Source organism: Petaurus breviceps, unplaced genomic scaffold, assembly GCF_028583685.1.
Source record: "Petaurus breviceps papuanus isolate PSGF00001 unplaced genomic scaffold, PetGlider_PUasm1.0 207, whole genome shotgun sequence".
Classification (NCBI taxonomy): Eukaryota; Metazoa; Chordata; class Mammalia; order Diprotodontia; family Petauridae; genus Petaurus; species Petaurus breviceps.
In genome coordinates this window covers 28,929,289-28,951,942 of record NW_027185850.1, presented here as the reverse complement: position 1 = coordinate 28,951,942, position 22,654 = coordinate 28,929,289, and the positions used below count along the sequence as shown (strand labels likewise).

Below are 22,654 nucleotides of genomic sequence, written 5' to 3'. Positions count from 1 at the left end.
CAGAGAGCTGAAGTAGGAGTGTGAGAGTGTGTGTATATGTGTGTGTGAATGTATGATCCCAGAGAGCTGAAGTAGGAGTATGAGAATGTGTGTTAGAGTGTGTGTGTGAGTCAGAGGGTGTGTGAGTATGTGTGAATGTGTGTGCTAGTGTATGAATGTATGTGTGTGTGAATGTGTTGTGTGAGTGTGTGAATGTGTGTGTGAATATGAGTATGTGTGTATGTGTGTGAGTTTTTATGAATGTGTTGTGTGTGTGAACGTGTTGTGTATGTGTGTGAGTGTGTGAATATATAAGTATGTATGTATGTGTGAATGTGTGTGTTCGTATAAATTAGTTGTGTATGTGTGAGTGTGTGTGTGAAGGGAGGGGCCTGCCCTTTGAAGCCATCTGGAGGAAGAGGACTGAGGGCTGGAGGTGAATATTGTCATGAACATTTACATATCATTTACATGGGGGGGGTCCAGAAGAGTGGGGGAGGGGGAACAAGAAGCCCCTGGGTCTCCTGAAGGCTAAGTCAGCTACATCATTGATGTTTCCTCTCCTCTCCACTCTTTAGGGCCATGATTCCACCTGTGGCATGGCCTATTTCCTAGGGAAGCCTGCAGAGGAAGATGCCACCATAGTGAAGGTCCTGAAGAGTCAAGGAGCAGTGCCCTTTGTCAAGACCAACATCCCCCAGATCCTGCTAAGGTCTGCAGTAGAGGGAGAGGAGCTGGTGGGGGTGGGGGTGGAGACAGAAGGGGGCAGGACAGCTGCTGGTCTGGGAGGCAAAAGGCACAGGTCCCAGGCCTATGCTCTGGGCCTTCTTCTCCCCACTGGCCAAAGGAAAGGGCTGGACTCCGCAGTTTCTCCACTTTCAGCTGATAGTCTCGTCCAGCGTTCCTTTATTGTGTATGCTAGCAAGCTTTGTTGTGCATTTGAGGTCCCTTCCTGCTCAACAATCTATTTTCATGCTGTATGTTACATCTATAACTATGGTCTAATGATTTAGGTTCTAAGCTCAATACTGTTTTTTGTTGTTGTTGATTTTTGCCTTTTGGAGGGCAATTGGGGTTAAGTAACTTGCCCAAGGTTACACGGCTAGTTTTTTTATGTGGGTATTAAGTGTCTGAGGCCAGAACCAAACTCTGGTCCTCCTGACTCTGGGGCTGGAGCTTTTACTTCAATACTGTTTTAATATTCTCTTTTCTAAGCTGTTTTTTTTTCCCCCTCAGCTCTCAAAATCTGGGACCCATTATGTAATATGTTACATTTGTTTAATGGAATTTTCTATTGTGGTTCCTACCTCTGAGGAGCTAAGTTGGTTCCCTTTATGTAGCCTAGCCTCCATCCCTGGAAGAGATGGGAAGTTCCAGGAGTAGCCCCAAAGAGCCTTGAAGGCCAAAATAGTGCTGATTCTGCAATGATTCTCAGGTGTGGGGAGGGAAAGGCAAGTTTAGAGCAGATCAGTGATTCACTTTCAGCTCTCTGCTTCTTTCTGCAGCTTTGATTGCAGCAACCCTATCTTTGGTGAGACCCTACACCCCCAGAACCCAAAGAAAACCTCAGGAGGTTCCTCTGGAGGAGAGGGTGCACTACTGGCTTCGGGGGGTTCCATCCTCGGCTTTGGCACTGACACTGGTGGGAGCATCCGTATCCCCTCTGCCTTCTGTGGCATTTATGGCATTAAACTCACTGGCTTTCGCCTCAGGTACAGTTCTGGCTGGGACATGAGTCTTCCTTCTTCCACTCAAGGCAGCACTGGGTCCTGTCTAGGGTATTGCTGAGTAACGGAAAGAGGGTATGATTTAAAATCAAGAGAAGAGTTTACAGAATTCCCCAAATCCAGAATCCAAGAATCTCAGAGTTGGAAAGGACCAACATCTAGTCCAACCTAACCAGGAAAAAAAAAAAAGAATCCCCTTGAGATCACATCTAATAGGGAGCCATTCATCCCTTGCAGGAAGAGTTCCAGTGAGGTCCTTTAACTTTGGGACTGCTCAAATTATTAGGAAGTTTTTCTTGATTTTAGCCTCTTTGCACACCTCCCTCCCCACCACCACCCTCCTTGCTTCTATCTCTGTCTATCTTCTATCTTGGGACCAAACAAAACAAATCTCGTTCTTCTTCCCTGTGACTATTCTGTGGGTCCATCCATCTAACAATTTGAATGAATCTAGTCCATGCTGCTCTATCTTTTCCACAAGAATGGCATGAATGTCTATAAGTCTGCTAGAATGCCTTTACTAAGTTTATATAAACCATACCCACTGAATCCCTTTGATCAGCAAAGATAGTAAAAACAGTGAAAGAGGAAGTGGGGTTAATTTGGCATGACTTGTTCTTCCTGAAGTCATGATGGCTTTTAGTGATCACTTCCTTTTCCTGGCATTCTATAACCATCCCTTTAATTATATAGTCTATAGTTTTACCAGGAATTCAAACCAAATTCACTAGTTGCAGTTTGAAGACTCCTTCCCCTATCTTCTTTTGAACCTTGGGACAACATTGACTTTTCTCCAGTCTTGTGGTGCCTTTCCTACTCTTTAAAATGCTGCAAAGATCACTGAGTGACCAAGCAATCACAGACGATGGTTGTTTCAGTATCCCCAATTCATTTGGAAGTGGTGACTTGAACTCATCTTGGGCAGCCAAGTGCTCACTTCTGATCAGTCATCCAACACATATTTATTAAACTCCTCCTCAGTTCCAAGCACCAGATCAGGTACTGGAGATCAAAGTACAATGTATAAAACAATTTCTTCTCAATTCCTTATTGCGCATTGTTGTTTGGTCCTTTTGAGTCCAAAGATCATTGCCCACAGTAATGAAAACTTCTTTGTCAGGACAAAGTTAGTATGGGTCATTATTGGTCTTCTGTAATATTGGTAGGTCAGGTCATTAATCAGGGTCTTTAAGTTGTTTTTATTTATTATGTCTTCGATATTATATACAATGTTCTCTTGTTCCTGCTTACCTCACTCTGTATTGGTTCATACAAATCTTCCCAGGTTTCTCTGAAATCATCTCTTTCATCATTTCTTTTGGTACAATAGCATTCCATTACTTTCATAGCTCATAGTTTATTCATCCATTCCCCAAATGCTAAAATTCCCTTAGTTTCTTTGCCACTAAAAAAAGAACTGCTATACTTCTACATTGAGATCCTTTTCTTCTCATTGGAGTATAGGTCTAATAAAGATTTTACTCATTTATTTTCAATTAACAAAATTCTACTTTCTCTCCCTACTGCTTTCCCCCTCTTTGGGGAAAAAATCTCCAAAACAAAACCCTTACAACAAATATGTATAGTCAGGCAAACAAATCCTAATATTGACCATGGCCAAAAAAATTTCTCAATTTGCAATCTGACTTCATTATCTTTCTATAAGGAGGTAGGCAGCATATTTCATTATGAGTCATCTGTAATCATGGTTAGTTATTTTATTTATTATAGTTTTAAGTCTTTCAAATATTTTTGTCTCTATGATGTTGTTGTGTAAATTGTTAACTTCTGTTAACTTCACTGGGCTTCAGTTCATACAAGGCTTCCCATGTTTCTTTAAAAAAAATTTTCATTGGGGCTGGCTAGGTGGTGCCGTGAATAGAGCACCAGCTGTGGAGTCGGGAGGACCTGAGTTCAAATCAAACCTCAGACACTTAACACTTAGCTGTGTGACCTTGGGCAAGTCACTTAACCCCAATTGCTCTGCCTTCCCCCCTCCAAAAAAGCAAAAATAATTTTTTAAAAATCTCTATCATTTCATATACTAGCATTCCATTCCATTCATAGAGCACATTATTCAGCCATTCCCCAAATTATAGGTACCCCTTTAGTTTCCAACTCTTTGCCACTATGAAAAGAAAGGTGACATAAATATTTTTGTACATATGGGCCCTTTTTCTTTGAGTTCTTTTGGACATAGAACTAGTAGTGGTATCAAAGAATACACACAGTTGATTAAATTTTGGGGCATACTTACAAATTATTTTCCACAATGGCTGAACCAACTCACAGTTCCACCAAATAGGACATTAATATACCTGTTTCCTCACAGTTCCTCCAGCATTTGTCATTTTCTTTCTTCCCCCCTGACACATTTGCTAATCAGTTAGGAGAATGGTAGAACCTCAGAATTGCTTTGATTTGCGTGCTTCTAATTGTTATAGATTTGGATCACTTTAAAAAAATGGTTGCTGGTAGTTGAATATCTTCCTTTGAAAAACTCCTATTTAGGGGCGGCTAGGTGGTGCAGTGAGTAAAAGCGCCAGCCCCGGAGTCAGGAGAACCTGAGTTCGGTTCTGGCCTCAGACACTTAACACCCACACAAAAAAACTAGCCATGTAACCTTGGGCAAGTTACTTAACCCCAACTGCCCTCCAAAAAGGCAAAAAAAAAAAAAAAAAAAGAAGAAGAAGAAGAAAAACTCCTATTTAGAGCAATTTGGAACTATGCCCCAAAGGCTATAAAACTATTCATGCCCTTTGACCCAGCAATACAACTACTAGGTCTATATACCAAAAAGATCATAAAAAATGGAAAAGGATTCACATGTACAAAAATATTTATAGCAGCTCTTTCTATGGTGGCAAAGAATTGGAAATTGAGGGGATGTCCATCAATTGGGGAATGGCTGAGCAAGTTGTAGTATATGAATTTAATGGAATACTATTTTGCTATAAGAAATGATGAATGGATAGATTTCAGAAAAATCCTGGAAAGATTTATATGAACTGATGCTGAGTGAAGTGAGCAGAACCAGGAGAACATTGTATACACTAACAGCAGCATTGTGCAATGATCAACTATGACTGACTTAGTTCTTCTCAGCAATACAATGATCTAAGACAATTCCAAAAGACTCATGATGGAAAATGCTATCCACAGCCTGAGAAAGAAATATGGTGGCTGAATGCTGAGCAAAGCATACTATTCTCTCTTTTCCCCCATTTCTCATGGTTTTTCCCTTTTGTTTTGATTCTTCTTTCACAACATGATTAATGTGGAAATATGTTTAACATGATTACACATGTATAGCCTACATCAGATTGCTTGCTGTCTTGGGTAGAGGGGAGGAGGGAGGAGAGAGAAAAAAATCTGCAACTCAGTATCTTAAAAAGGTGAATGTTGAGAATTTTACTTGTAATTGCAAAAAAAAAAAAAAGAAATACTATTAAGTGGAAAAAAAGAAATTATTGCCATTTAAAAAAGAAAGAAAAATGTCTATTTATATTCTTTGATCATTTATATTTTGGCCAACAGGTCTTTTTCTTATAAATTTAAATCAACTCCTTATAGAACTTAGATATAAAATGTTTGTCAGAACAACTTTCTGCGAAGACATTTTTCCAGTTAATTGGAAATTAAATAATTAATAAAAAGTATTCATACCATTTATTTTGAATAAGGCAAACTCTTCCAAAATAAAATTCCAATCATAGGTCATATCCCACCAACTCTCTGTGATACCTCTAAGGTCAGATTTATTTCTTTGAACTAAGCTCTCCAGTTCATCTTTCTGGTTACCTCTCTACAGATGTAGATGTTATGAATTTATATATCCACATCCAAAGCAATGGGTTTTGCTTCTGACCCCTTTTTTTTGTTTTGTTCAGTCATTCCCCCAATTGATGGACACCCTCTTAGTTTCCAATTCTTCAATCTTATGAAAAAAGAGTTGCTATAAATGTTTGCACATGTGGGTCCTTCTCTTTCTACATTATAGGTCTGCTTTATGGTATCTAACTTGGTGGTTAAGCAGGCAATTTCCTCCACCACATCCCTTTCTTTTTAGTATAAAGTTCTTCGGATTAGGCTTGTAAGGCCACAGGTGAATACATTCCTCTGGTCCTTGTTAGGTACCCTGTCTTCCTGGCCAGGAGCCTATCATTCCTACATTTTAAGCTATGTTTCAGCAATCCAAATTCCATTTTCAGGCATCATCTTAACTAGCTGTTCACTCCCCAAGTTTGTCTCTCTTCTGCAATCCTTGTCTTCAAAGAAAGCAGTGATGGAAACAATTCCTATGCCCCTGAGATTTTCAGTTTCTTTCCCAAGACTTTGTAAACTTTAGTAATGCTTTCTAGATTCCTCCTGGAAGTGTCATTTTTGTCCACATAAATCCTTAGAGGTAGGTAATAGATATCTCTTTTGATGAGTATTCAAGATTCTCTGCCACGGCCTAAATATGTTCCCTAGCAAGATAGCAACAGACTTCTCTATCATTGTTATTGGGTTGACAATTGCTGCCTCATTGCTTCCGAGAAGGGAAGTGCCCATTATCACTGTTTGTTTCTTCTTCTGACCTTTACTCAATTGCTTATCACCTGAGAGTACCCTTGGAGCCTTTCTCTTCCTCCTCTTCCTTTTCCTCTTTTTCTTCTTTACAGATCAGTCTGTTTGGGAAGTCTTCAAGTGGAGGCTGGTTAGTCATGTGTCAGAGACCATAGAATCATTGATTCTCAGAGCTAGAAGGGACCTCAGCGGCATCTAGTTCTGAGCCTAAACAAGAAACTTCTCTTGGTCATTTCTGACAAGTGACTAGCCAGTCTCTGCTTGAAGACCTTCAAGGAGGAGGAACTCATTACCTTCTTTTGGATGAGTCCACTGGCATCCTTAAGTCTCCTGTTCTCTGTGGGGACAATTCTAATTATTGCAAAGATTGCCTAAGAGTCTAAACATCTTTCTCTGTCCCTCCCTCTTTGTTGTTCCTTTTTATGGCCTCCTGGGGCCAAGCAGGACAAAGCTCATATCTCTTCTACAGGACAACCCTTCAAAAACTTTAGCCACAAAGTGCCATCTCGGTTTCTATTCTCCAGACTAAACATTCTCCGTCCTTAAACTGATCACCCCCCTCTGATCCTCCACTCCTATTCTTGCCTTCTCTATATTTGGGGAATTCATTCCATTTCGAGGTCAGTCTGGTTACCTTTATTGCTTTACTGAGCATGCCCTGGGCTATGAAGATATTGGACGGATTCCATTATAGCAGGGCAACTGTTACTCTAGGGGAGGGTGACTGGGGCGGAGGTTACTATTCCATGCACCCACCACTAACCTTAAGTCTTCCAATTTATAGTTACAATGGCATCAACTCAGCCATAAAGGGGAAGAAGTCAGGTAAGCCTTCCCTAGCTCTCTTCTCCCTGTCACTTCAGCATCCAAACTGCCCTGCTGATTAATCAGATCTGACCTGTGCACTGGTCACACCTCTCCACCCCCAGCCCTGGATCCTGATTCTGGCCTCCTGGGAAGTCCGGACTCATTATCCCCTGTTGTATGTAGTGCTTCCTCTCCTGGTGGGAGCTAGGGAACATTTACATTCTCTCTCCCCATCTCCCTTCCCCAATCCTAGTAATCACCATGGCTGGCCCCATGGCTCGAGATGTGGACAGCCTGGTTCTGGTCTTCAAACTGCTGGTATCTGAATACATGTTCCAACTGGACCCCATGGTGCCACCCATGCCCTTCAGGGAGGAGGTGAGCAGGGGTGGAGGATGCAGGTAGGGAGGGAGCAGCCTATGAAGGATGATTCCAGGCTGGGGCAGGAGGCCAGGGTTTAATTCCTGGATCTACTGCTGATCTCTGTGAGCTCAGGCAGTGACTGAATCTCCCTGGGTCCAATTTCCCTAGTGGTCTAATGGACAGAGTTCCATAAGACCCACTCCCTTCTCCCCTGTCAAGCCTACTTGACAGATTGGGCTGAGGAAGGAAGGAAGGAAGTTGTGTAGGACTAGCTCTTTGAAAAAAAGTCTCCATACCTCCTGGTCATCATCATAAATGTCTACCTGTCTTCTTTTCCTCCCTCCCTCCCTCCCTCCCTCCCTCCCTCCTTCCCTCCCTTCCTTCCTTCCTTCCTTCCTTCCTTCCTTCCTTCCTTCCTTCCTTCCTTCCTTCCTTCCTTCCTTCCTTCCTTCCTTCCTTCCCACCTCCTAAATTCATTCTCCCAGAGTGGGTAAAGACCTCAGAGGCATCTGGCCTGGCCTAGACCATCTTACACTGGGAGTTATTCAGCCTTCATCTGAAGACCTACTATGTATAGAGCCTTGAGCTAGGCTGGGGGAAGAAGCCAAGTTTAGATGAGATAATTCCGTGCCCTCAAGGAGCCCTTGGGCTAGAAGGTGCTTATGACAAGTCCATGTTACACTGAGAAGAAGCAATGTTCTGGATAAAGTCTGGGGGAGATTTAGAGCTTGCTGGAGGAGGTGCCATTCAAATTGGGCCTTATAGACTACTAATGAATTCAAGAGCCAAAAAGGGGTAGGAATGGCATTATAGGCATTGCAAACAACCTAAGCAAATACCAGGAGGTGGGAAAATTCAGGATCTATTTGAAGGACAGAACTGTGCAGCTTGGCTGAGGCATAGACTACATAGAGGGCAGTGGGATGTGACAAGATTGGAAAGTCAGATCATAGAAGGCCTTGAATGCCAACTGCAGGGAACTAGACTTTCCTCAGTAAGCATTAGAGAGACATTAAAGGTTTCTAAGCAGAGGAGGAGCATGACCAGATCTTTGTGTACAAAAGATTGCTCTGGGAGAAGCCAATGATTTGAAAAGTTTTACAGGTGTTATAGACAAGACATTGATTGCGTGGAAAGGCTGTATGTATTGTCTGGGTCTGGCTGCTCAGGCCCATGAAGAATCTCCCCATTCCCACTTGTGGCCTTGACCCTGCCTTCACGGGGCACCTGAGGCAGTGCCCTGGACTGACAGCCTCCATGGGATTTGGCCTGTAGACACAAGCCAGGACCTTGTCCCAAACAGAGAAGGGCAGAGAGACCTGGGTTCTCGGTTTTGTTTCAGGACGTGTTCCTTTACCTCTCTGGCTCTCCACTTCATCCTCTGTAAAGTGGTGCTGGTCCATCAAATGGGGATGGTCTAAGGCCTCTTCCAACTCAAGCAGTTCATGTTCCTTGTTCTACGACCATCTCTAGTCCTCTGTCCCCAGCGAATCAATTACCTGGCCTCATCTCTAACCGCCTGGATCAATCCATCATTTGTCACCACGTTTGCTGTCTCTTCTCATCTGTCCTTCCTTATCTATCACCATTGATTGCTCTGTCTTCTCTCATTAATTACTCAGCCTATCAATACCTGTCTGTCTATCACCCTTGAAAGGGCCTGTATGATCAATTGAGTTATGGGGGAGTCCCTGGGGAAAAAACTAGGGAGACAGATAGTAGAGACTGTGGAGGAGAGACTTGGGGGATTTGAGGAGGAAATCTGGGGAGCATTTGGGTAGGAGAAGAGAATGTGGGGAGCCCCTAGCTTCCTTCATTCCGCCAGGTATACTCCAGCACGAAGCCCCTCCGAATCGGTTATGTGGAGACAGATGGTTATACACAACCATCTCCCAGCATGGTTCGGGCCATCCGAGATGTCTCAAAGAAGCTCCAGGCTGCTGGACATCAGGTAACGTGCAGTCTGGGCAAGAGAGGCAGTATGGTAGAGTGAGGAGAAATCTGAGTCAGGAGAGGCTGGCCCTGGGCAAATCACTGCATTTCTCTGAAACTCAGTCTTCTCATCTGTGAAGTGGGGTTAATGAGACTTATCCTCTGCTCCTGGACTGTTGTGAGGCTTGAACAAGGAAGCCTTCAGAAGTATCAGTGGATAGGATTGCTGTTCATCCAGTCCTTACCTGATGGGCTGATTCCCAAAGTAGGTTGGGTGTGTCTCTCAGGAAGTGATGACCCTACCATCTCTCCAGTGACTCAGACACCCAGAAAGCCTTGTCTAGCCTACCAGGCAGGGGGAAGGCAGCTTGGCAGCTCTTGTCTCTGGCTCCCTTCAAGGCCATGGGCTGGGCCTGGCCCGCAGCCCTTTCTGGGCCTCCATTTCGGTTCTGTCCATCTGCTCCAAGCCTGCTAAGTCCCCCTCCATGAGGGTGCTGCAGGAGGACCTAGAGGGAGAAGCGATTCCGGCTCCTGCCCTTGGGGTGCTCTCAGGGCTGGGACATGTTATACTTTGCACACTCCTCACTCCCTCCCACACACAGGAGATGACTGGAGGAGACAGGATAGTGGGCAATCCAGGTAGAGAGTCCAAGTGGGAACAACAGACCCTTGGGGCAGCAGGGAGGAGACTGCATGGTCAGGGAAGGTGAGGCTGTAACCAAACTGGGAATGACTGGCAGGGTTATGGAGGCAGACAGAGGGAGGTAGTAGTTGTTGAAGGGATATTGGGCTGTCTGGTTTGGCCTGAGGGTTATATCTGGGATGTGGATCAGGAGCAGAAGAGGCCAGACACATAGATGGAAGAGGGCCTTAAAGGCCAGGTTGGGAAGCTTGGGCACTGCAAGGCAAGACTGAAGCCCTGGGGGAAGGTGGGTTCTTCTAGGGAATAACCTTCTAGCCTCTGTGTCCAACTCATCCTTCTTCTCTCTTATCAATAAGATCATTCCCTTCTCTATCTTGCGATCTGATTATATGATGACAAAATTATTTTTGGAAGGACTCTATGCTGATGGGGGTGAAATGCTTCTGGAAGAACTGTGAGTTGAATTTCCAGGATAGTGGGGACATGTGGGAGGGAGAATTAGGGCTCCAGGGAAGCCCAGGCCCTTGGCACTAAGCCAGAAGGCAAAATCAAAGCTAGAGATTGGAAGGAGTGGGATGCCCAGGAAACCAGACAGAACCACTGCGTGGCCTTGGTCAAGTATCTGGGCCCCACCCCCACCCGCAAATATGCAGATAGATACCAAGGCTTCCACCTCAGGGCACATCTTCCTGTACCTCTGAGGATCCTCATGAATGGGAAGACCTTCCTGGGGTCTAAGTGCCAACCCTTCTGCTTCCTCGGATCCCCTTCCAGGCTGTTAGGGGAGCTAGGAGGTCCTGGAGCAGTTACTGGGCTGGGGGTGGGAGGATGGGTAGGGTAAGGACTGGCACTGGAGAAATCCTGATGACCCCTTCTCTCTGTTGACCAGCCAAGGGGACATCATAGATCCTGTCATTTCATCTATAATCTCTGCTCTCCGACTCCCAGATTTCATAAAGTGGTTCCTCTCCTGGGTCCTGAGGCCTGTGGTAAGTCTTCTTCTTCTTTTTTTTTTTTTTTTGCTTTTTGGAGGGGGGGCGGTAGGGCAGTTGGGGTTAAGTGATTTGCCCAAGGTCACACCACTAGTTTTTTTTAAATGGCAAGTGTCGAATTTGAACTCAAGTCCTCCTGACTCCAGGGCCTGTGCTCTATTCACTGTGCCACCTAGCCACCCCTGTGGTAAGTATTGAGAATAGAGGACAGAGGCTCAGTCAGAGAGATGGGAGCTCAGAAAGGAAGACAGGGCTTAGCATGAGGATACAGAGACTGAGAATGGGAATGGGGTTCAGAGAAGGTGGCAGCACAGTGAGAGGGTCAGCAGTGCAATGAGGGGGGTGAAAGTTCAGTGAAGGAAACAGGACTCACTGAAAAGATGGAGAGTCAGTGAGAGAACAAACTCAGAGAGGGAGCTAGGGTCTCAGAATCAAGGTTAATGATCGATTCTTCTCTTTCATAGGATATACGGAAAGCAGAGAGTTTTGCTGCTTTTCGAGGGGTGGGGTAAGTGTGCAGCCCTCCCCACCCTCCATCAAGTATTCCCTGGAGCCCTGGGTAGAGATGACAATAACTGGGGACAGTGTTGGGTTTAGGACTAGGATACTGATCAGTGTGTGAATTGGGGTGAATACTGAGTTTGGAATGGGATTAGGGTGGAAGGTCCATGGTGAACTTGTACTTAGGGTTTATTCAATAGACATTTATTAACAAAGAGACTGTGTATGGAGCCTTGGGCAAAGTTTGGGGGCCATACAGAGTGGTAGAGAGGTAACCCTAGTATGTGGGCTCACATTCTAGGAGGGGGATTGGTGCAAATAGCTGTGCTGCCGAGAATCACATGGTCACATTGTCCACAGTGGGAACTCAACTCTCTTTAAGGTTGCCATAGACAGTGGTTAGATAGGACCCAAAGGGACTCTGGCAGGCATCCTGGGGGTAGGGAAGGCACCCAAGGTTGGCCCAGATATTTCAGAGGGGACAGGAAGGATGTGACATCTAAATCATTTTCACCTTTTAAGAGGGAATGAAACCTGTGAGGAGTCTGAATTTGGGAAGACCCAACCCTGGGGAACTGGCAGGTCTTCTCCAAAGGACCAGGGAATGCCTCTGTCCTTGGTTGGTAGGGCAGGGGAAAGATGTGAGAGGTTCCATGGGATCTCAGACCCTGGGTCTTATTCTTTCCTAGGACACCCAGGAATCTCTGGGAGCAACACGTAGCTGTGGAGGTAGCTGAACCAGGGCAAAGCCCAGGGAGGCTTCGAGGGAGGGGTAGGAGAAGGAAGAAGACCCTAGCCCCCACAACAAACACACATGCCTCTGAGTCACAAGAGTCATGTCACCAGCCCTTGAGAAGTCCCTGGTTTGAGGGGAACCCTCAAGGCCCATTTGGGATATTCTGGTCCAAGAAGGGAGGGAGCCTGGAGGGCCAGTCTTGGCTTGGACCCCACCACTGGGCTGCAGACTTCCCATGCCAGAGGCACTTGATCTTTTCATCCTCTGAGAGACCCTACTCCCTCCCTGGTGGCCCAAGATCTCCATGATGGGAAGGTCCTTCTAGGGCCTGACTTGAATCAGCAAGCAGTGCTTTCCTGAGCCTCTCTCTTGCCCATATTCCCAGGACTATCAGAAGGAGATTATGTCTAATTGGAGAGCTCAGAATCTGGATGTGCTGCTGTACCCAGCTCTCTGCCCTGCCTTTGACAAAGGGACAACCAGCAAAGCAACAGGTAGGAAGGCTGAGAGTTTGATCTGTCCACTTGCACTTGGCCAAGACGCAAGGAAAGGAGACATATCTGGGATTTGTCAGTGAATGGGAATTCTTAGAGGTAGGGGTGGAGGAAATATTATTCTGAACTGATAGGCTGAGACTTCTTGGACTTATGTATCTGTGATGCTAACCTTCCCCCTTTAGCCAATCCTAACCCCAAAGGCAACCCAAAGCCAACCTCAGACCTAGACCATGTCCAAGCCCCAATCTGAATCCCAACTCTGCCTCCAACCAAACCCAATCCTAACCATAAATCTAATCCTAAACTACCCTCCCTAATGTGGATTAGGAGACATTGAAGGAAGTTGCTAAGAGAAAATTTTAGGCTCCATGAAAGGCTGTTCAGTGAGGAACTGTCCAAAGGTAACCTTGGGAAGCACCATGTTAGCCCTCTCCAGAGGTCTATAAGCAAAGGGGATCTTGTTGGGGAGTAAGTGGAAGAGTCTTGTTCACATGGGGATTGAGACAGCTGGGTTTTAAGTCTCTGCCTGCATTCTGAAATCTTTTGACACAATTGCCACCTTTGCTCATTCTCATCAGAGGAAACTTTTAAAACCCAAACCAAATGATACTCTCCCTCTCCTCACCCTGAATATAAGCCAGAGAGGCAGGAAACTTAGAGAAATCGAGGGGGGAGCACCATTCTACTTGGGCTCTTTTCCTAAATGATGTTATTATCACTTTCCTAGCATCATAGACCATGAGATGACTCATTTCTTCCATGTCAGATCTTTACCAAGCACATTTATTTGGAGTAAAATCCATTCCAGAACATCTAGAGCTCTATCCAGCCCAAGATACATAGTCCTGTAGAAATGACTTTGAGATGATTTTATTGTTTGGGATTATTTGTGCCAGAACTCCATCTTCTGCCTCCCTGAGACAGGAGGTAGAAGGTTCTGCTCCTACTCAGAGAGGTGGGAGAGACCTGGCCAGAGGAGGGTTCGGAGGCAGGAGAGTGGAGATCTGGGCTCCTCCCTGATTCTCTCCCATCTTGGGGATCTAGGTGCTATCTCCTACATGGCTCTGTTCAATTGCTTGAACTTCCCAGTCGGTGTTGTGCCCGTGGGGACAGTGACAGCTCAGGACGAAGAGGAAATGGCTTCATACCATGGCTACTATGGAGACTCCATAGACAAAAACTTCAAAAAGGTTAACTGCCCTTCTGAGCCCTTGCTATCTGGTCAGCTTGCACCTTCTCCCCTCTCCCCAGCTGACTGGACTCTCCCTAGGAGACCAGCCCATGGTACTCAAGGAGCTTGCAACCTAATGGGGTTCTTGTAGGCATTGGGGATGCAAGTACAAAAAAATGAATCCCTTCCAAAAATGAAAGTTGCTCGCATATGAGTTTCTGGCTTCACCCCAGAAGCTTTTGTCCAAAGCAGGAAGAGTAGGGCCTGAAGATGACCCTAGTTCCTAGGGAGACCTCCTGTATCCACAGGGAAGGAGAAGCTCTGAAAGTCTTACTGTAGCATGTTACCTTTCCTGGAGGTGAGCTGAGAATTCTTGGGGAGGAAATCTGTTAAGCACATTGGAGCTGGGAAGGACCTTGGAGACAGTCTAGCCCCTTCATTTTGCATAAGAGGAAACTAAGGAAGGGGCTCACCCAGGGTCATATACCCAGCATGTTAACGACTGCTTCTTTGAGTTATTCTCCTTAAGGATGTGGGAAAAATGAGACAATAATGTACTGTTGGTGGAGTTGTGAAGTGATCCAACCATTCTGGAGAGCAATTGGGAACTCTGCCCAAAGGCCTATAAAACCATGTACCCTTTGACCTGCAAGTACCACTAGTAGGTCTATATCCCAAAAGAGATGAAAAAAAAGGAAAAAGGCCATGTACAAAAATATCTGTAGCAGCTCTTTTCTGGTGGAAAGAATTGGAAATTGAGGGGATTCTCATCCTTTGGGGAATGGCTGAACAAATTGTGGTATATGATTGTAGTGAAATACTATTGTGCTGTAAGAAATGATGAGCAAGATGCTCTCAGAAAAACCTAGAAAGACTTATATGAACTGATACAAAGTGAAATGAGCAGAACCAGGAGAAAGTTGTACACAGTAGCAGCAATATTGTACAATGATCAACTGTGAATGATTTGGCTATTCCCAGCAATACAATGATCTGAGATCATTCTGAAGGCTTTATGGTGGAAAAATACTATCCATCCCCAGAGAAAGAGCTGAATTACTCCCCTCAAGTAGAGATTCATATATAAAGGGCAGGTTAAAAGACAGATATTATTATGACCAAAAGTTAGCATGAATATGAGTCTCCATAGGGGGTCTGGGGTTTCACAGTCATGAGCTGAGGCTCAACAACCACTTTGCTAAGCTAATTATATATTTACATACACACACACACATATATATATACACACATACATACATATATACACATGTAGAGACTATAATTCTCTCTATATATAGTCTCTCTATATAGTCTATATGTAGTATATATTTATATATAGTCTATACACACCCACGTATATTCTATAATACTCTGAAGTCCAATTATGAAATTCAGAGGTTTGCTGTTTTTTTCCTGGGGCTGATGATGCTTAATATCTCTAATAACACCTCCCACTTCCATAACGATAAAGAATTTACAACAGCTCTGTGAATTAGTTAGGCAGATATTACCAGCCCCATTTTAGAGATGAGCAAACCAAGGCTCAGAGTCAAAATGACTGTCCCAAGGTAATCACCTAGTTTCTGAGCCAGGACGTACTCTATGCCGACCCACCAGCAGACAGATGATAGACCTTTAATTATACAAGAATCAGCTTCTAGATAAAGGAGAGCTCTGTCCTTTCTTCACCTTCTAGGAGAGATTATGGATTTGGGAAGGAAAAGAGGGAAGGAGGACAATCTTAATTACCCCATTTAATTACCCCATTTGATTACAACTACTACCTCATTTAATCTTTGAAAGAACTCTGGGAAGTGGGTGCTGTTATTATCATCATCCTCATTTTATAGTTGAGGAAACTGAGGCAAACAGAAGTTGTCACTTGCCCAGGGTCATACGGTTAGTAAGTGTGTGAGGCAGGATTCAAACTCAGGTCCTCCTGATTCCAATTCAAGTGGTCTCTACATCTACCTACCTGTCATAAATTTGGTGATGGAAACTTGGCTTTAGTTAGATAAAAAGAAGAAAAGTCTAGAGACCTAATTAGCTGGATGGATGCTTAGGAAATGGCTTGAGGGGCCTCTGAGGGCCTTTCCAGAGCTGAGAGTCTGTGAGGTGCAGGGATTGGGACAGGGCTGCTGAGGGGGCCTGGGAGTGCAGAGCCAACTCGAGGACTTTAGGAAGATTTCTGTTCTGCAGGCAATCTCTGGATCACTGGGTCTTCCCATAGCAGTCCAGTGTGTGGCTCTGCCCTGGCGAGAAGAGCTATGCCTTCGCTTTATGAAGGAGGTGGAGACCTTGGTCCATGGCAAGACACAAAGCGACTGAATCTGCCTCTTCTTGGACCCCAATCTGCCAGGGCCCATGGGAGCTCACTGGGGGCAGGGGGATTGGTCAATAAAAGTTTCCTGATCAGCTGCCTGAAGACCTTGTTCTCTCAGGGGAGGGGCTTGGTTCCTATCAGCTCTAGCTGGTGCAGGAATCTGAGAAGATGATTACAGAGTTTGCCTTTGTCCTCTCTTACCTGGATGATGATGCCTATGGCAGCCCTCTTATCTCATTCATTCATTCAACAAATAGGTACTAAGATCCAATTGCATGTTTGAGCCCTGCCCTCCTGGAGCTTATGCCTAGCAGGGAGATGAGATAAAATGACAGAGTGATAAAACATGATTTTTCATACTAAGTTTAAAACAATGGCCCCTTTGTAAGGGGCAAAGGAGACGATTTCTACCCAAAACCCAGGAGAAGCTTCCTGGAAATTGACTTTAAGACATGATTAGGAAATCAACAGATGAAGAAGGGGACATCAGAGCTGGGGAGAACTTTGGAACATAGAATAGAAACTTTGGAACTACATAGAGTATGTTGGAGTACATAGAGCACAATAATTTAGAGCTGAGAAAGACCTTAGAACATGGACAATATAACATTGGGGCTAGATGGAACCTTAGAACATTGAGAGATGGTAAAAAAAAATAGAACATTGATTAAGATAGATAATTATTGTTGGGTCATTTCAGTCATGACTCCAACTCTTCCTGACCCCATTTGGGGTTTTCTTTACAAAGATACTGGAGTGGTTTGCCATTTCCTTTTCCAGCTCATTTTACAGATGAGGAAACTGGGGCAAACAGAGTGAAGTGATTTGTCCAGGGTCACACAGTTAATTTGAGGCCAAATTTGAATTCATGAAGATGAGTCTTCCTGACTCCAGTCCTGGCACCTCGATGTCCCTTAGATAAAGCACTTCTTAAGTACCCTATGCTCCTGGCATTGTACTTACTGAGGAATGGGAATACAAGTACAAAAACAAAGACAGGACTTAAAAAGCTCACATTCTGATAAGGAAAGACAAAACACAAAAGCTGAGAAGCTGGAGTGTTGGGAACGTCCCATGGGGTAAAGTCCAAGGGGTCAGGTTAGGGGTGAGCATGGCTGTCTCAGGCATTTCCTTGATGGAGGTTCTTGGCAGAAACTTGATCAGCAGTGGAGGGGGGGAGTCACTGTAGTGAAGGCATTGCCAGGGTGCTAGGACAAAGTGGGGGTGTCTGGGAAACCAGGAGCATAGCTGGGGTAGAAGGAAGCACAGCCTGGAATGCCTCAGAGCCCTGGCCTCCATTTTATAGTTAGCCGACAGCTGGTTCTGATAGCTGTTTGCCGGGGTGTAATAAGCTGGTCCCATCAGTTTGCACATACTCTGTGTTCCCTATGGATAAGAGAGATCCAGTGACCCTTTATTCCTTAAATCCATAGCACCACTCCCTGTCTAGGACTTTATTGATTTTTGTATCTACCCAATCAAAAATAGCTCTGAGCCCCCACCCAGTGTGTTAACCCTGACTCACTTGAACTTTACTATTCCAATTAGCTCTCTTCCTTTGACTTTAGTACAAAAGGAGGGTTCCCCTCCTTGCCTCTCACCCTAGCAGACATACATTTAGAAACGTTACATCCAGTAGTATAGAACCAAAAAGTCAATATACCATTCTTAATAATGGATAAAAAGCTAGGTATCATGCCAGATGCTGAGAATACCATATAAACCCTACACAAGGAGGTCTCTGCTTTCAAGGAGACAATATGTAATAACAAACAATAATACCTACTGAGGCAGGGGCTGTCCTAGACCCTGGGAGTCTTCACAGACATAGTGTTGATTTGGACCTAACTGACCTAACCCTACCTTGGGCAGGTAAAGAAATTCAATCATAGTTTCCTCAGGTTATTCAACATACATTTCCTAGAGGTCTGGTCATCTGGTGAAGAGACAGGATCTGATTTTGGAGTCAGTCTCAGCTCACCCTTGGCAGGGTTGCTAGAAGGTGGGCTCCAGGAGGAAGTAGAACTCAAAAGGGTTGGTGGTTTGCTGACATCATTTGGTCTCACCCCAGAGCATGCCCAGCAGAATCAGTGGCCAGCCTGGGCCTTCCTCTCTCTCCCTGCCCCTGATCTCTACTTTGCTGCCCTGACATCTCATCATTCTCTCACCCTCTAGTCCCTCTTAGCTAAGTAAAGGAGGTGAAGGGGCTACAGATGAAACCCAGTCTCTGCCCCCTCCCATACAAACAGAATTTTACACAGATATGAAAACTGAGGCCTGGAGAAGGGAAGACACTCTCCCAAGCTTATGACAAGTAAGGAACAGTCCAGATTCCTCAGCCTGGCATTTGAGCTCTTCCCCAGTTTCCAGCTGGTATCTTCTCACCAAATGCTGAGGCCACCTCTTCTGCTCGGGGTGGGGCTGTAGGTTCTGGGGACAGAGCAGCGATGGCTGCTGAACCTCTCTGAGACCCATGTGCTGTGTCTTGGCCTTTCATCACACAGCCCTTCCCTTCCTTGTCTGTTTCTCCCTAACCTTGCTTTCACCAGCCCTGAAGAGGCGAAGCCTGGTTTGGGCCACTAAGGGGCAGCATTGAGTTGTATATCTGCCTTGGAACAAAGCCTGTGAAACGGGACAAGGTGACCTACACTCTCTTCCCACAGTTGTGCTAGACCAGGATGCTATTCTGCTCCAAAAAAGTCTGAGGCTGGCAGTCCATATGGCTAATAAGGGAGTACGGGCTTGGGGAGGGATTAGGCTCTGGGACTGAGAGCACTGGTAGTGGGATGGGGGCTGGGAAGGGACATTGAAAGTCATGTAGTGAACCCACACCCCCTGACCCAACATAATTTTTCAGAAGACGATGAGAGAGGTTGTGACTTGCCCAGAGTCACACTGCTAGCAATTGTCAGAGTAATTTGACTCAGGTGCAGAACTTTATCCAATGTGGCAAAGAAGGAATAGGAGTGAGAACATGAGAGCCTTAGTGATGGGGATTCAGTGAGACAATAGTGATTCAGTATGGGGAGGGAAGTTATGAGAAATGGGGGACCAGGGATGAGATGATGAGGTCTCAGGGAGAGAATGGGGACTCAATGAAAGGATGAGGGATTAGTGGGGAGGTAGGGGATCAGTAAGAGGATAGAGACCCAAGAAAGAGATGGGAGTTCAGTGAGAGACTGGGGTTCAGTAGAGAATGGGGGACCAATATGAAGATGGGGGTTCAGGGTAGGGATGGAGGAATCAGTGATGGGATGGAGATTCAGGGAGTGGATGGGTGCTCAGGAGGGAGTCAGGGAACAGATGTGGCTCAGGAAGAAATGAAGACTCAGCGACAAGATGGGGTTCAAGGAAGGGAATTTGGGGGGCTTAGGCATTACATGGGAACTCAATGAGAGGGTAGGGGCTTCGTGAGGAATTGGGGGCTTAGGGAGAGTAAGAGAGCTCCTGGAGGGAATAGGGCTCAATGAGATGTGAGGAGCTGAAGGGAAGATAGAAAACACACTTCTCTTCTCACAGGACTTTAATGCCTGAATTTAATGCCTGGGAAGTCACAGAACCTCTGTGTCCTTCATTCCCCACATTTATATAAGGAAAAACACACTACATGTGGGTCCTTCTGCCATCTGAAGGTGAGGTTGTCTGGTCATCTCCCTGGAGGTATGATCTCTGGAGGCCTATGAGAATTCTCTTTGACATGAAGACACAAAAGGATCTGTTAAAGGAACCAATTCACTGGGAGGAAAAAAGGGTCAGGGTGGTCCATGATCCCTCTCTGGTCTACACCCTCATTTTCTGGAGAAGGGGGAGGACAGAAGAGATGAGGTCATCCAGAGTGAAAATAGCCAGGATTCCAGCTCAGAGACTGACTCCAGATTAGCTTTGCCCTCCTACTGCACGGTACCCCGACTGACCTCTGAGCAAGTCCCTTTCTTTCCTGCTCTGAGCCTCAGTCACCTCTATAAAATGGAGACAATAATGTCTGCACTGCGCACCTGGAAAGGCTTCTGGGAAGTGGGGTAGTGGCACTTTGTAAACCTTAAGGTGATAAAGAAATGGGAGATCATTTATTCATATCGATAATAGTAATAACAATAAACTCTGGGGGCCTGAGGTCAGAAATGCCATTCGAGGCAGAATTCCCGCCACTAGGCATACTCCATACTCCAGAGCGCATTCTAGGTGCTTGGGCGCTGTCGTCTTCACTGGGATCCGCCTCCAACTGGTCAGCGGATGTTTTCTAGCCCACGACGGGGAAGAGACTGAGCCTCGGGTCACTGCCGCAGGAGGAATGTAGAAAGAAGTCCACAGAGAGAGCGGTGGGGGAGCCTGAAGGTAGGCGGATGTGTTAAGGCCGCTTCTCCAGGGTCTTTTGAAGCCCAGCGTCCTCTAGAGCTGGGTCAGGATCTGGAGGCTGCAAAGGTCGCGCCTACAAGGAGGCTCTCCTGAGCGCCTCTGAGGGACTTAAGGTTGCCCGCCTCCACCGCAGGTCCTGCGCTGCAGAGAGGGAGGGCCAGATCGGACTCCTGGCCCCTCCATACCCTGGGCTGGTGTTTTCAGCTCGAACTTGCGGCTCAGAAGATCTTCCTTGCCTGCCGGCAACGGCCCACCCTGCGGGTCCCGGGCTGGGCAGAGGGCAGCTATACTACCTGTGAAGGGAAAGTGCACTGAGGCCCTCCAAACCGAGTTTGTTTCCAAATGCTGTCACCGACCCCTCCCCGGGCTCTCTCCCTCTATCTCAAGAGGATGGGAGGATGTGGCACCGCGCGATGCAGAGGCACTTGGCCGAGGCTCCCAAACCCAGACTGCCTGCCTTAGAGTTTCAGGGGTTGCGGGGCAGTTTCAAGGGGTCCCCTCGTTCGAAGCCCTAGGCCAGAAGGAAGCCAAGGATCTGGGGGGGGGGGGCCGCGAGCAAAGACCCAGGGAGAGGTCAGTGGCTTGGTTGGTGCTCACACTTGGCTCGGCTCTGGAAAAGGCAAAGCTTAGGGACTATGAAGGCGCAGAGGAGAGCACAGGGCTTAGAGCCGAGGAGCAGGCCCTCTATGAGGGGCGCGAGGCGTTGAGAGAAGAATTTCCTGGACTTCAGGTCATACTGGGACAGGTCACGGGGGTTCTTGGAGGGGAGAAAGTGCTGGACGTCGGGGACCCAAAGGGACAGTCAGTCCTTGGGGGAGGCGGGGGGGCGGGAGTGGCCACCGTCTCAGGGAAAGGACAGCGGCCCAAAGAACACTAGCAATGACTCCAGGGGCGAAGACCCTCCCAGAGTGGCCTTGGCTGGGGGTCGCAGGAAGCGCCCCAAGTCTGGCCTGCCCCACTCCTCTTTCCCTCAACTCCAGCACCGCATGTTTCCCCCTCCCAGTCTCTCCGTCTCCCGCTTCCCCGCCTCCCTGCCCGCGGCCTCGGCAGCGGCGCGATCTCATTCCCAAAGCCCTAATGCGGCCCATCCATCATGGGCGTCGCCCACCTTCCCCCCCAGCCCCCTCCCGCTCCGGCCCCCGCCCCTCCTCCTCCCCGCCCCCCCTCGCCCGCATTAAAGCCGCATATGCAACCTATGAATTATCAACTGAAAGGAGTCAATTACCGGCTCTGCCCCGCGCGTCTGGGCGCGATCGCCCCGAGCGAGGGAGCGAGCGGGACTGCGGGGCTGCTGCGGCTGCCTTCTGTCTTTGTGGGGGAGCCAGGGGGGCCCCAGCAGCAGGGGCATAAGACTGGGCGGGGCAGGGGCCCGTAAGGGACGTGGGCAGGCGCCGTCCCGCCGCGGTCCAATTCCCCTTCTGGCTCCAGCAGGCTTCGGGCTTCTATCTCAGCCTCTCTGTCTGTCTTTCTATGTATCTGTCTCGGTGTCTTTCCCGTGTTTCTACGTCTCTGTCTCTTATGTTTCTCTATCTCTGTCTGCCAGGCTTTCTCCCCGTCTCTCTCTCGGTTCAGGATCTCGGGCTGTGTCTCTCTGTACAGCTTTCTCTGTGTCTCTCTGTCTCCACCTTTACTGTTTACCTGTGTGTCTCTAGTTCTGTCTCCCCTCCCCGATCCCCCCCCCCCCCATACACATCAACACATATTCAGGCAGCCTTCTAAATGCACACACTCACGTGGACACACGCACGCGATCTAACACCCACTCTTCCTGGGAGTGCAGTGACAAGATGAATTCAGACTGGGCCCTGGAGTTAGCGGCTCCCAGGCCCCTTGCCTGGCCCGTGCCCTCTCCAACAGACTATCTCCCGGCCCTGGCCCCCTCCCCTTAATCGACCTCCCACTCCCCAGCCCCCTCTCTCCCCATCTTTTTCTCTCCTTTCCCCTCCCGGGGGCAGCGAGGGGCGCTTAGGGAAATGAGGCGGCGGTAATAGGTTTACTGATGAAGTTGACCGCGGCGCCCCGGGGGAGGACGACAGAGAGCTCTCCCTCTCGAAGCCC

The 22,654-nt window shown here is 46.9% G+C and overlaps 1 protein-coding gene and 1 long non-coding RNA gene across 7 annotated transcripts in view; one reads left to right on the top strand and one right to left on the bottom strand.

The window, feature by feature from the left end:
- The window catches only part of LOC138165012 (fatty-acid amide hydrolase 1-like), a 43,801-nt gene extending 27,466 nt beyond the window's left edge, over window positions 1-16,335 (top strand). For 5 of the 6 annotated variants that reach the window (XM_069093071.1, XM_069093068.1, XM_069093069.1 and 2 more), the window contains exons 5-16: window positions 558-691; window positions 1,485-1,691; window positions 7,060-7,100; window positions 7,336-7,460; window positions 9,271-9,396; window positions 10,377-10,474; window positions 10,910-11,009; window positions 11,477-11,520; window positions 12,203-12,242; window positions 12,635-12,743; window positions 13,791-13,936; window positions 16,117-16,335. In XM_069093071.1, the coding sequence (XP_068949172.1) occupies window positions 558-691; window positions 1,485-1,691; window positions 7,060-7,100; window positions 7,336-7,460; window positions 9,271-9,396; window positions 10,377-10,474; window positions 10,910-11,009; window positions 11,477-11,520; window positions 12,203-12,242; window positions 12,635-12,743; window positions 13,791-13,936; window positions 16,117-16,245 (1,299 nt within the window). In that variant the 3' untranslated portion in view covers window positions 16,246-16,335. Of the gene's footprint in view, window positions 1-557; window positions 692-1,484; window positions 1,692-7,059; window positions 7,101-7,335; window positions 7,461-9,270; window positions 9,397-10,376; window positions 10,475-10,909; window positions 11,010-11,476; window positions 11,521-12,202; window positions 12,286-12,634; window positions 12,744-13,790; window positions 13,937-16,116 lie in introns of those variants that run through there. The other variant, XR_011169249.1, reaches the window with a different exon arrangement.
- Window positions 16,336-20,285: 3,950 nt separating this feature from the next.
- Window positions 20,286-22,420, bottom strand: LOC138164841 (uncharacterized). The gene is made up of 2 exons (XR_011169200.1): window positions 21,822-22,420; window positions 20,286-20,889 (listed from the first exon to the last, which is right to left on the bottom strand). It is a non-coding gene; the product is annotated as an uncharacterized lncRNA (long non-coding RNA).
- Window positions 22,421-22,654: the final 234 nt, after the last annotated feature.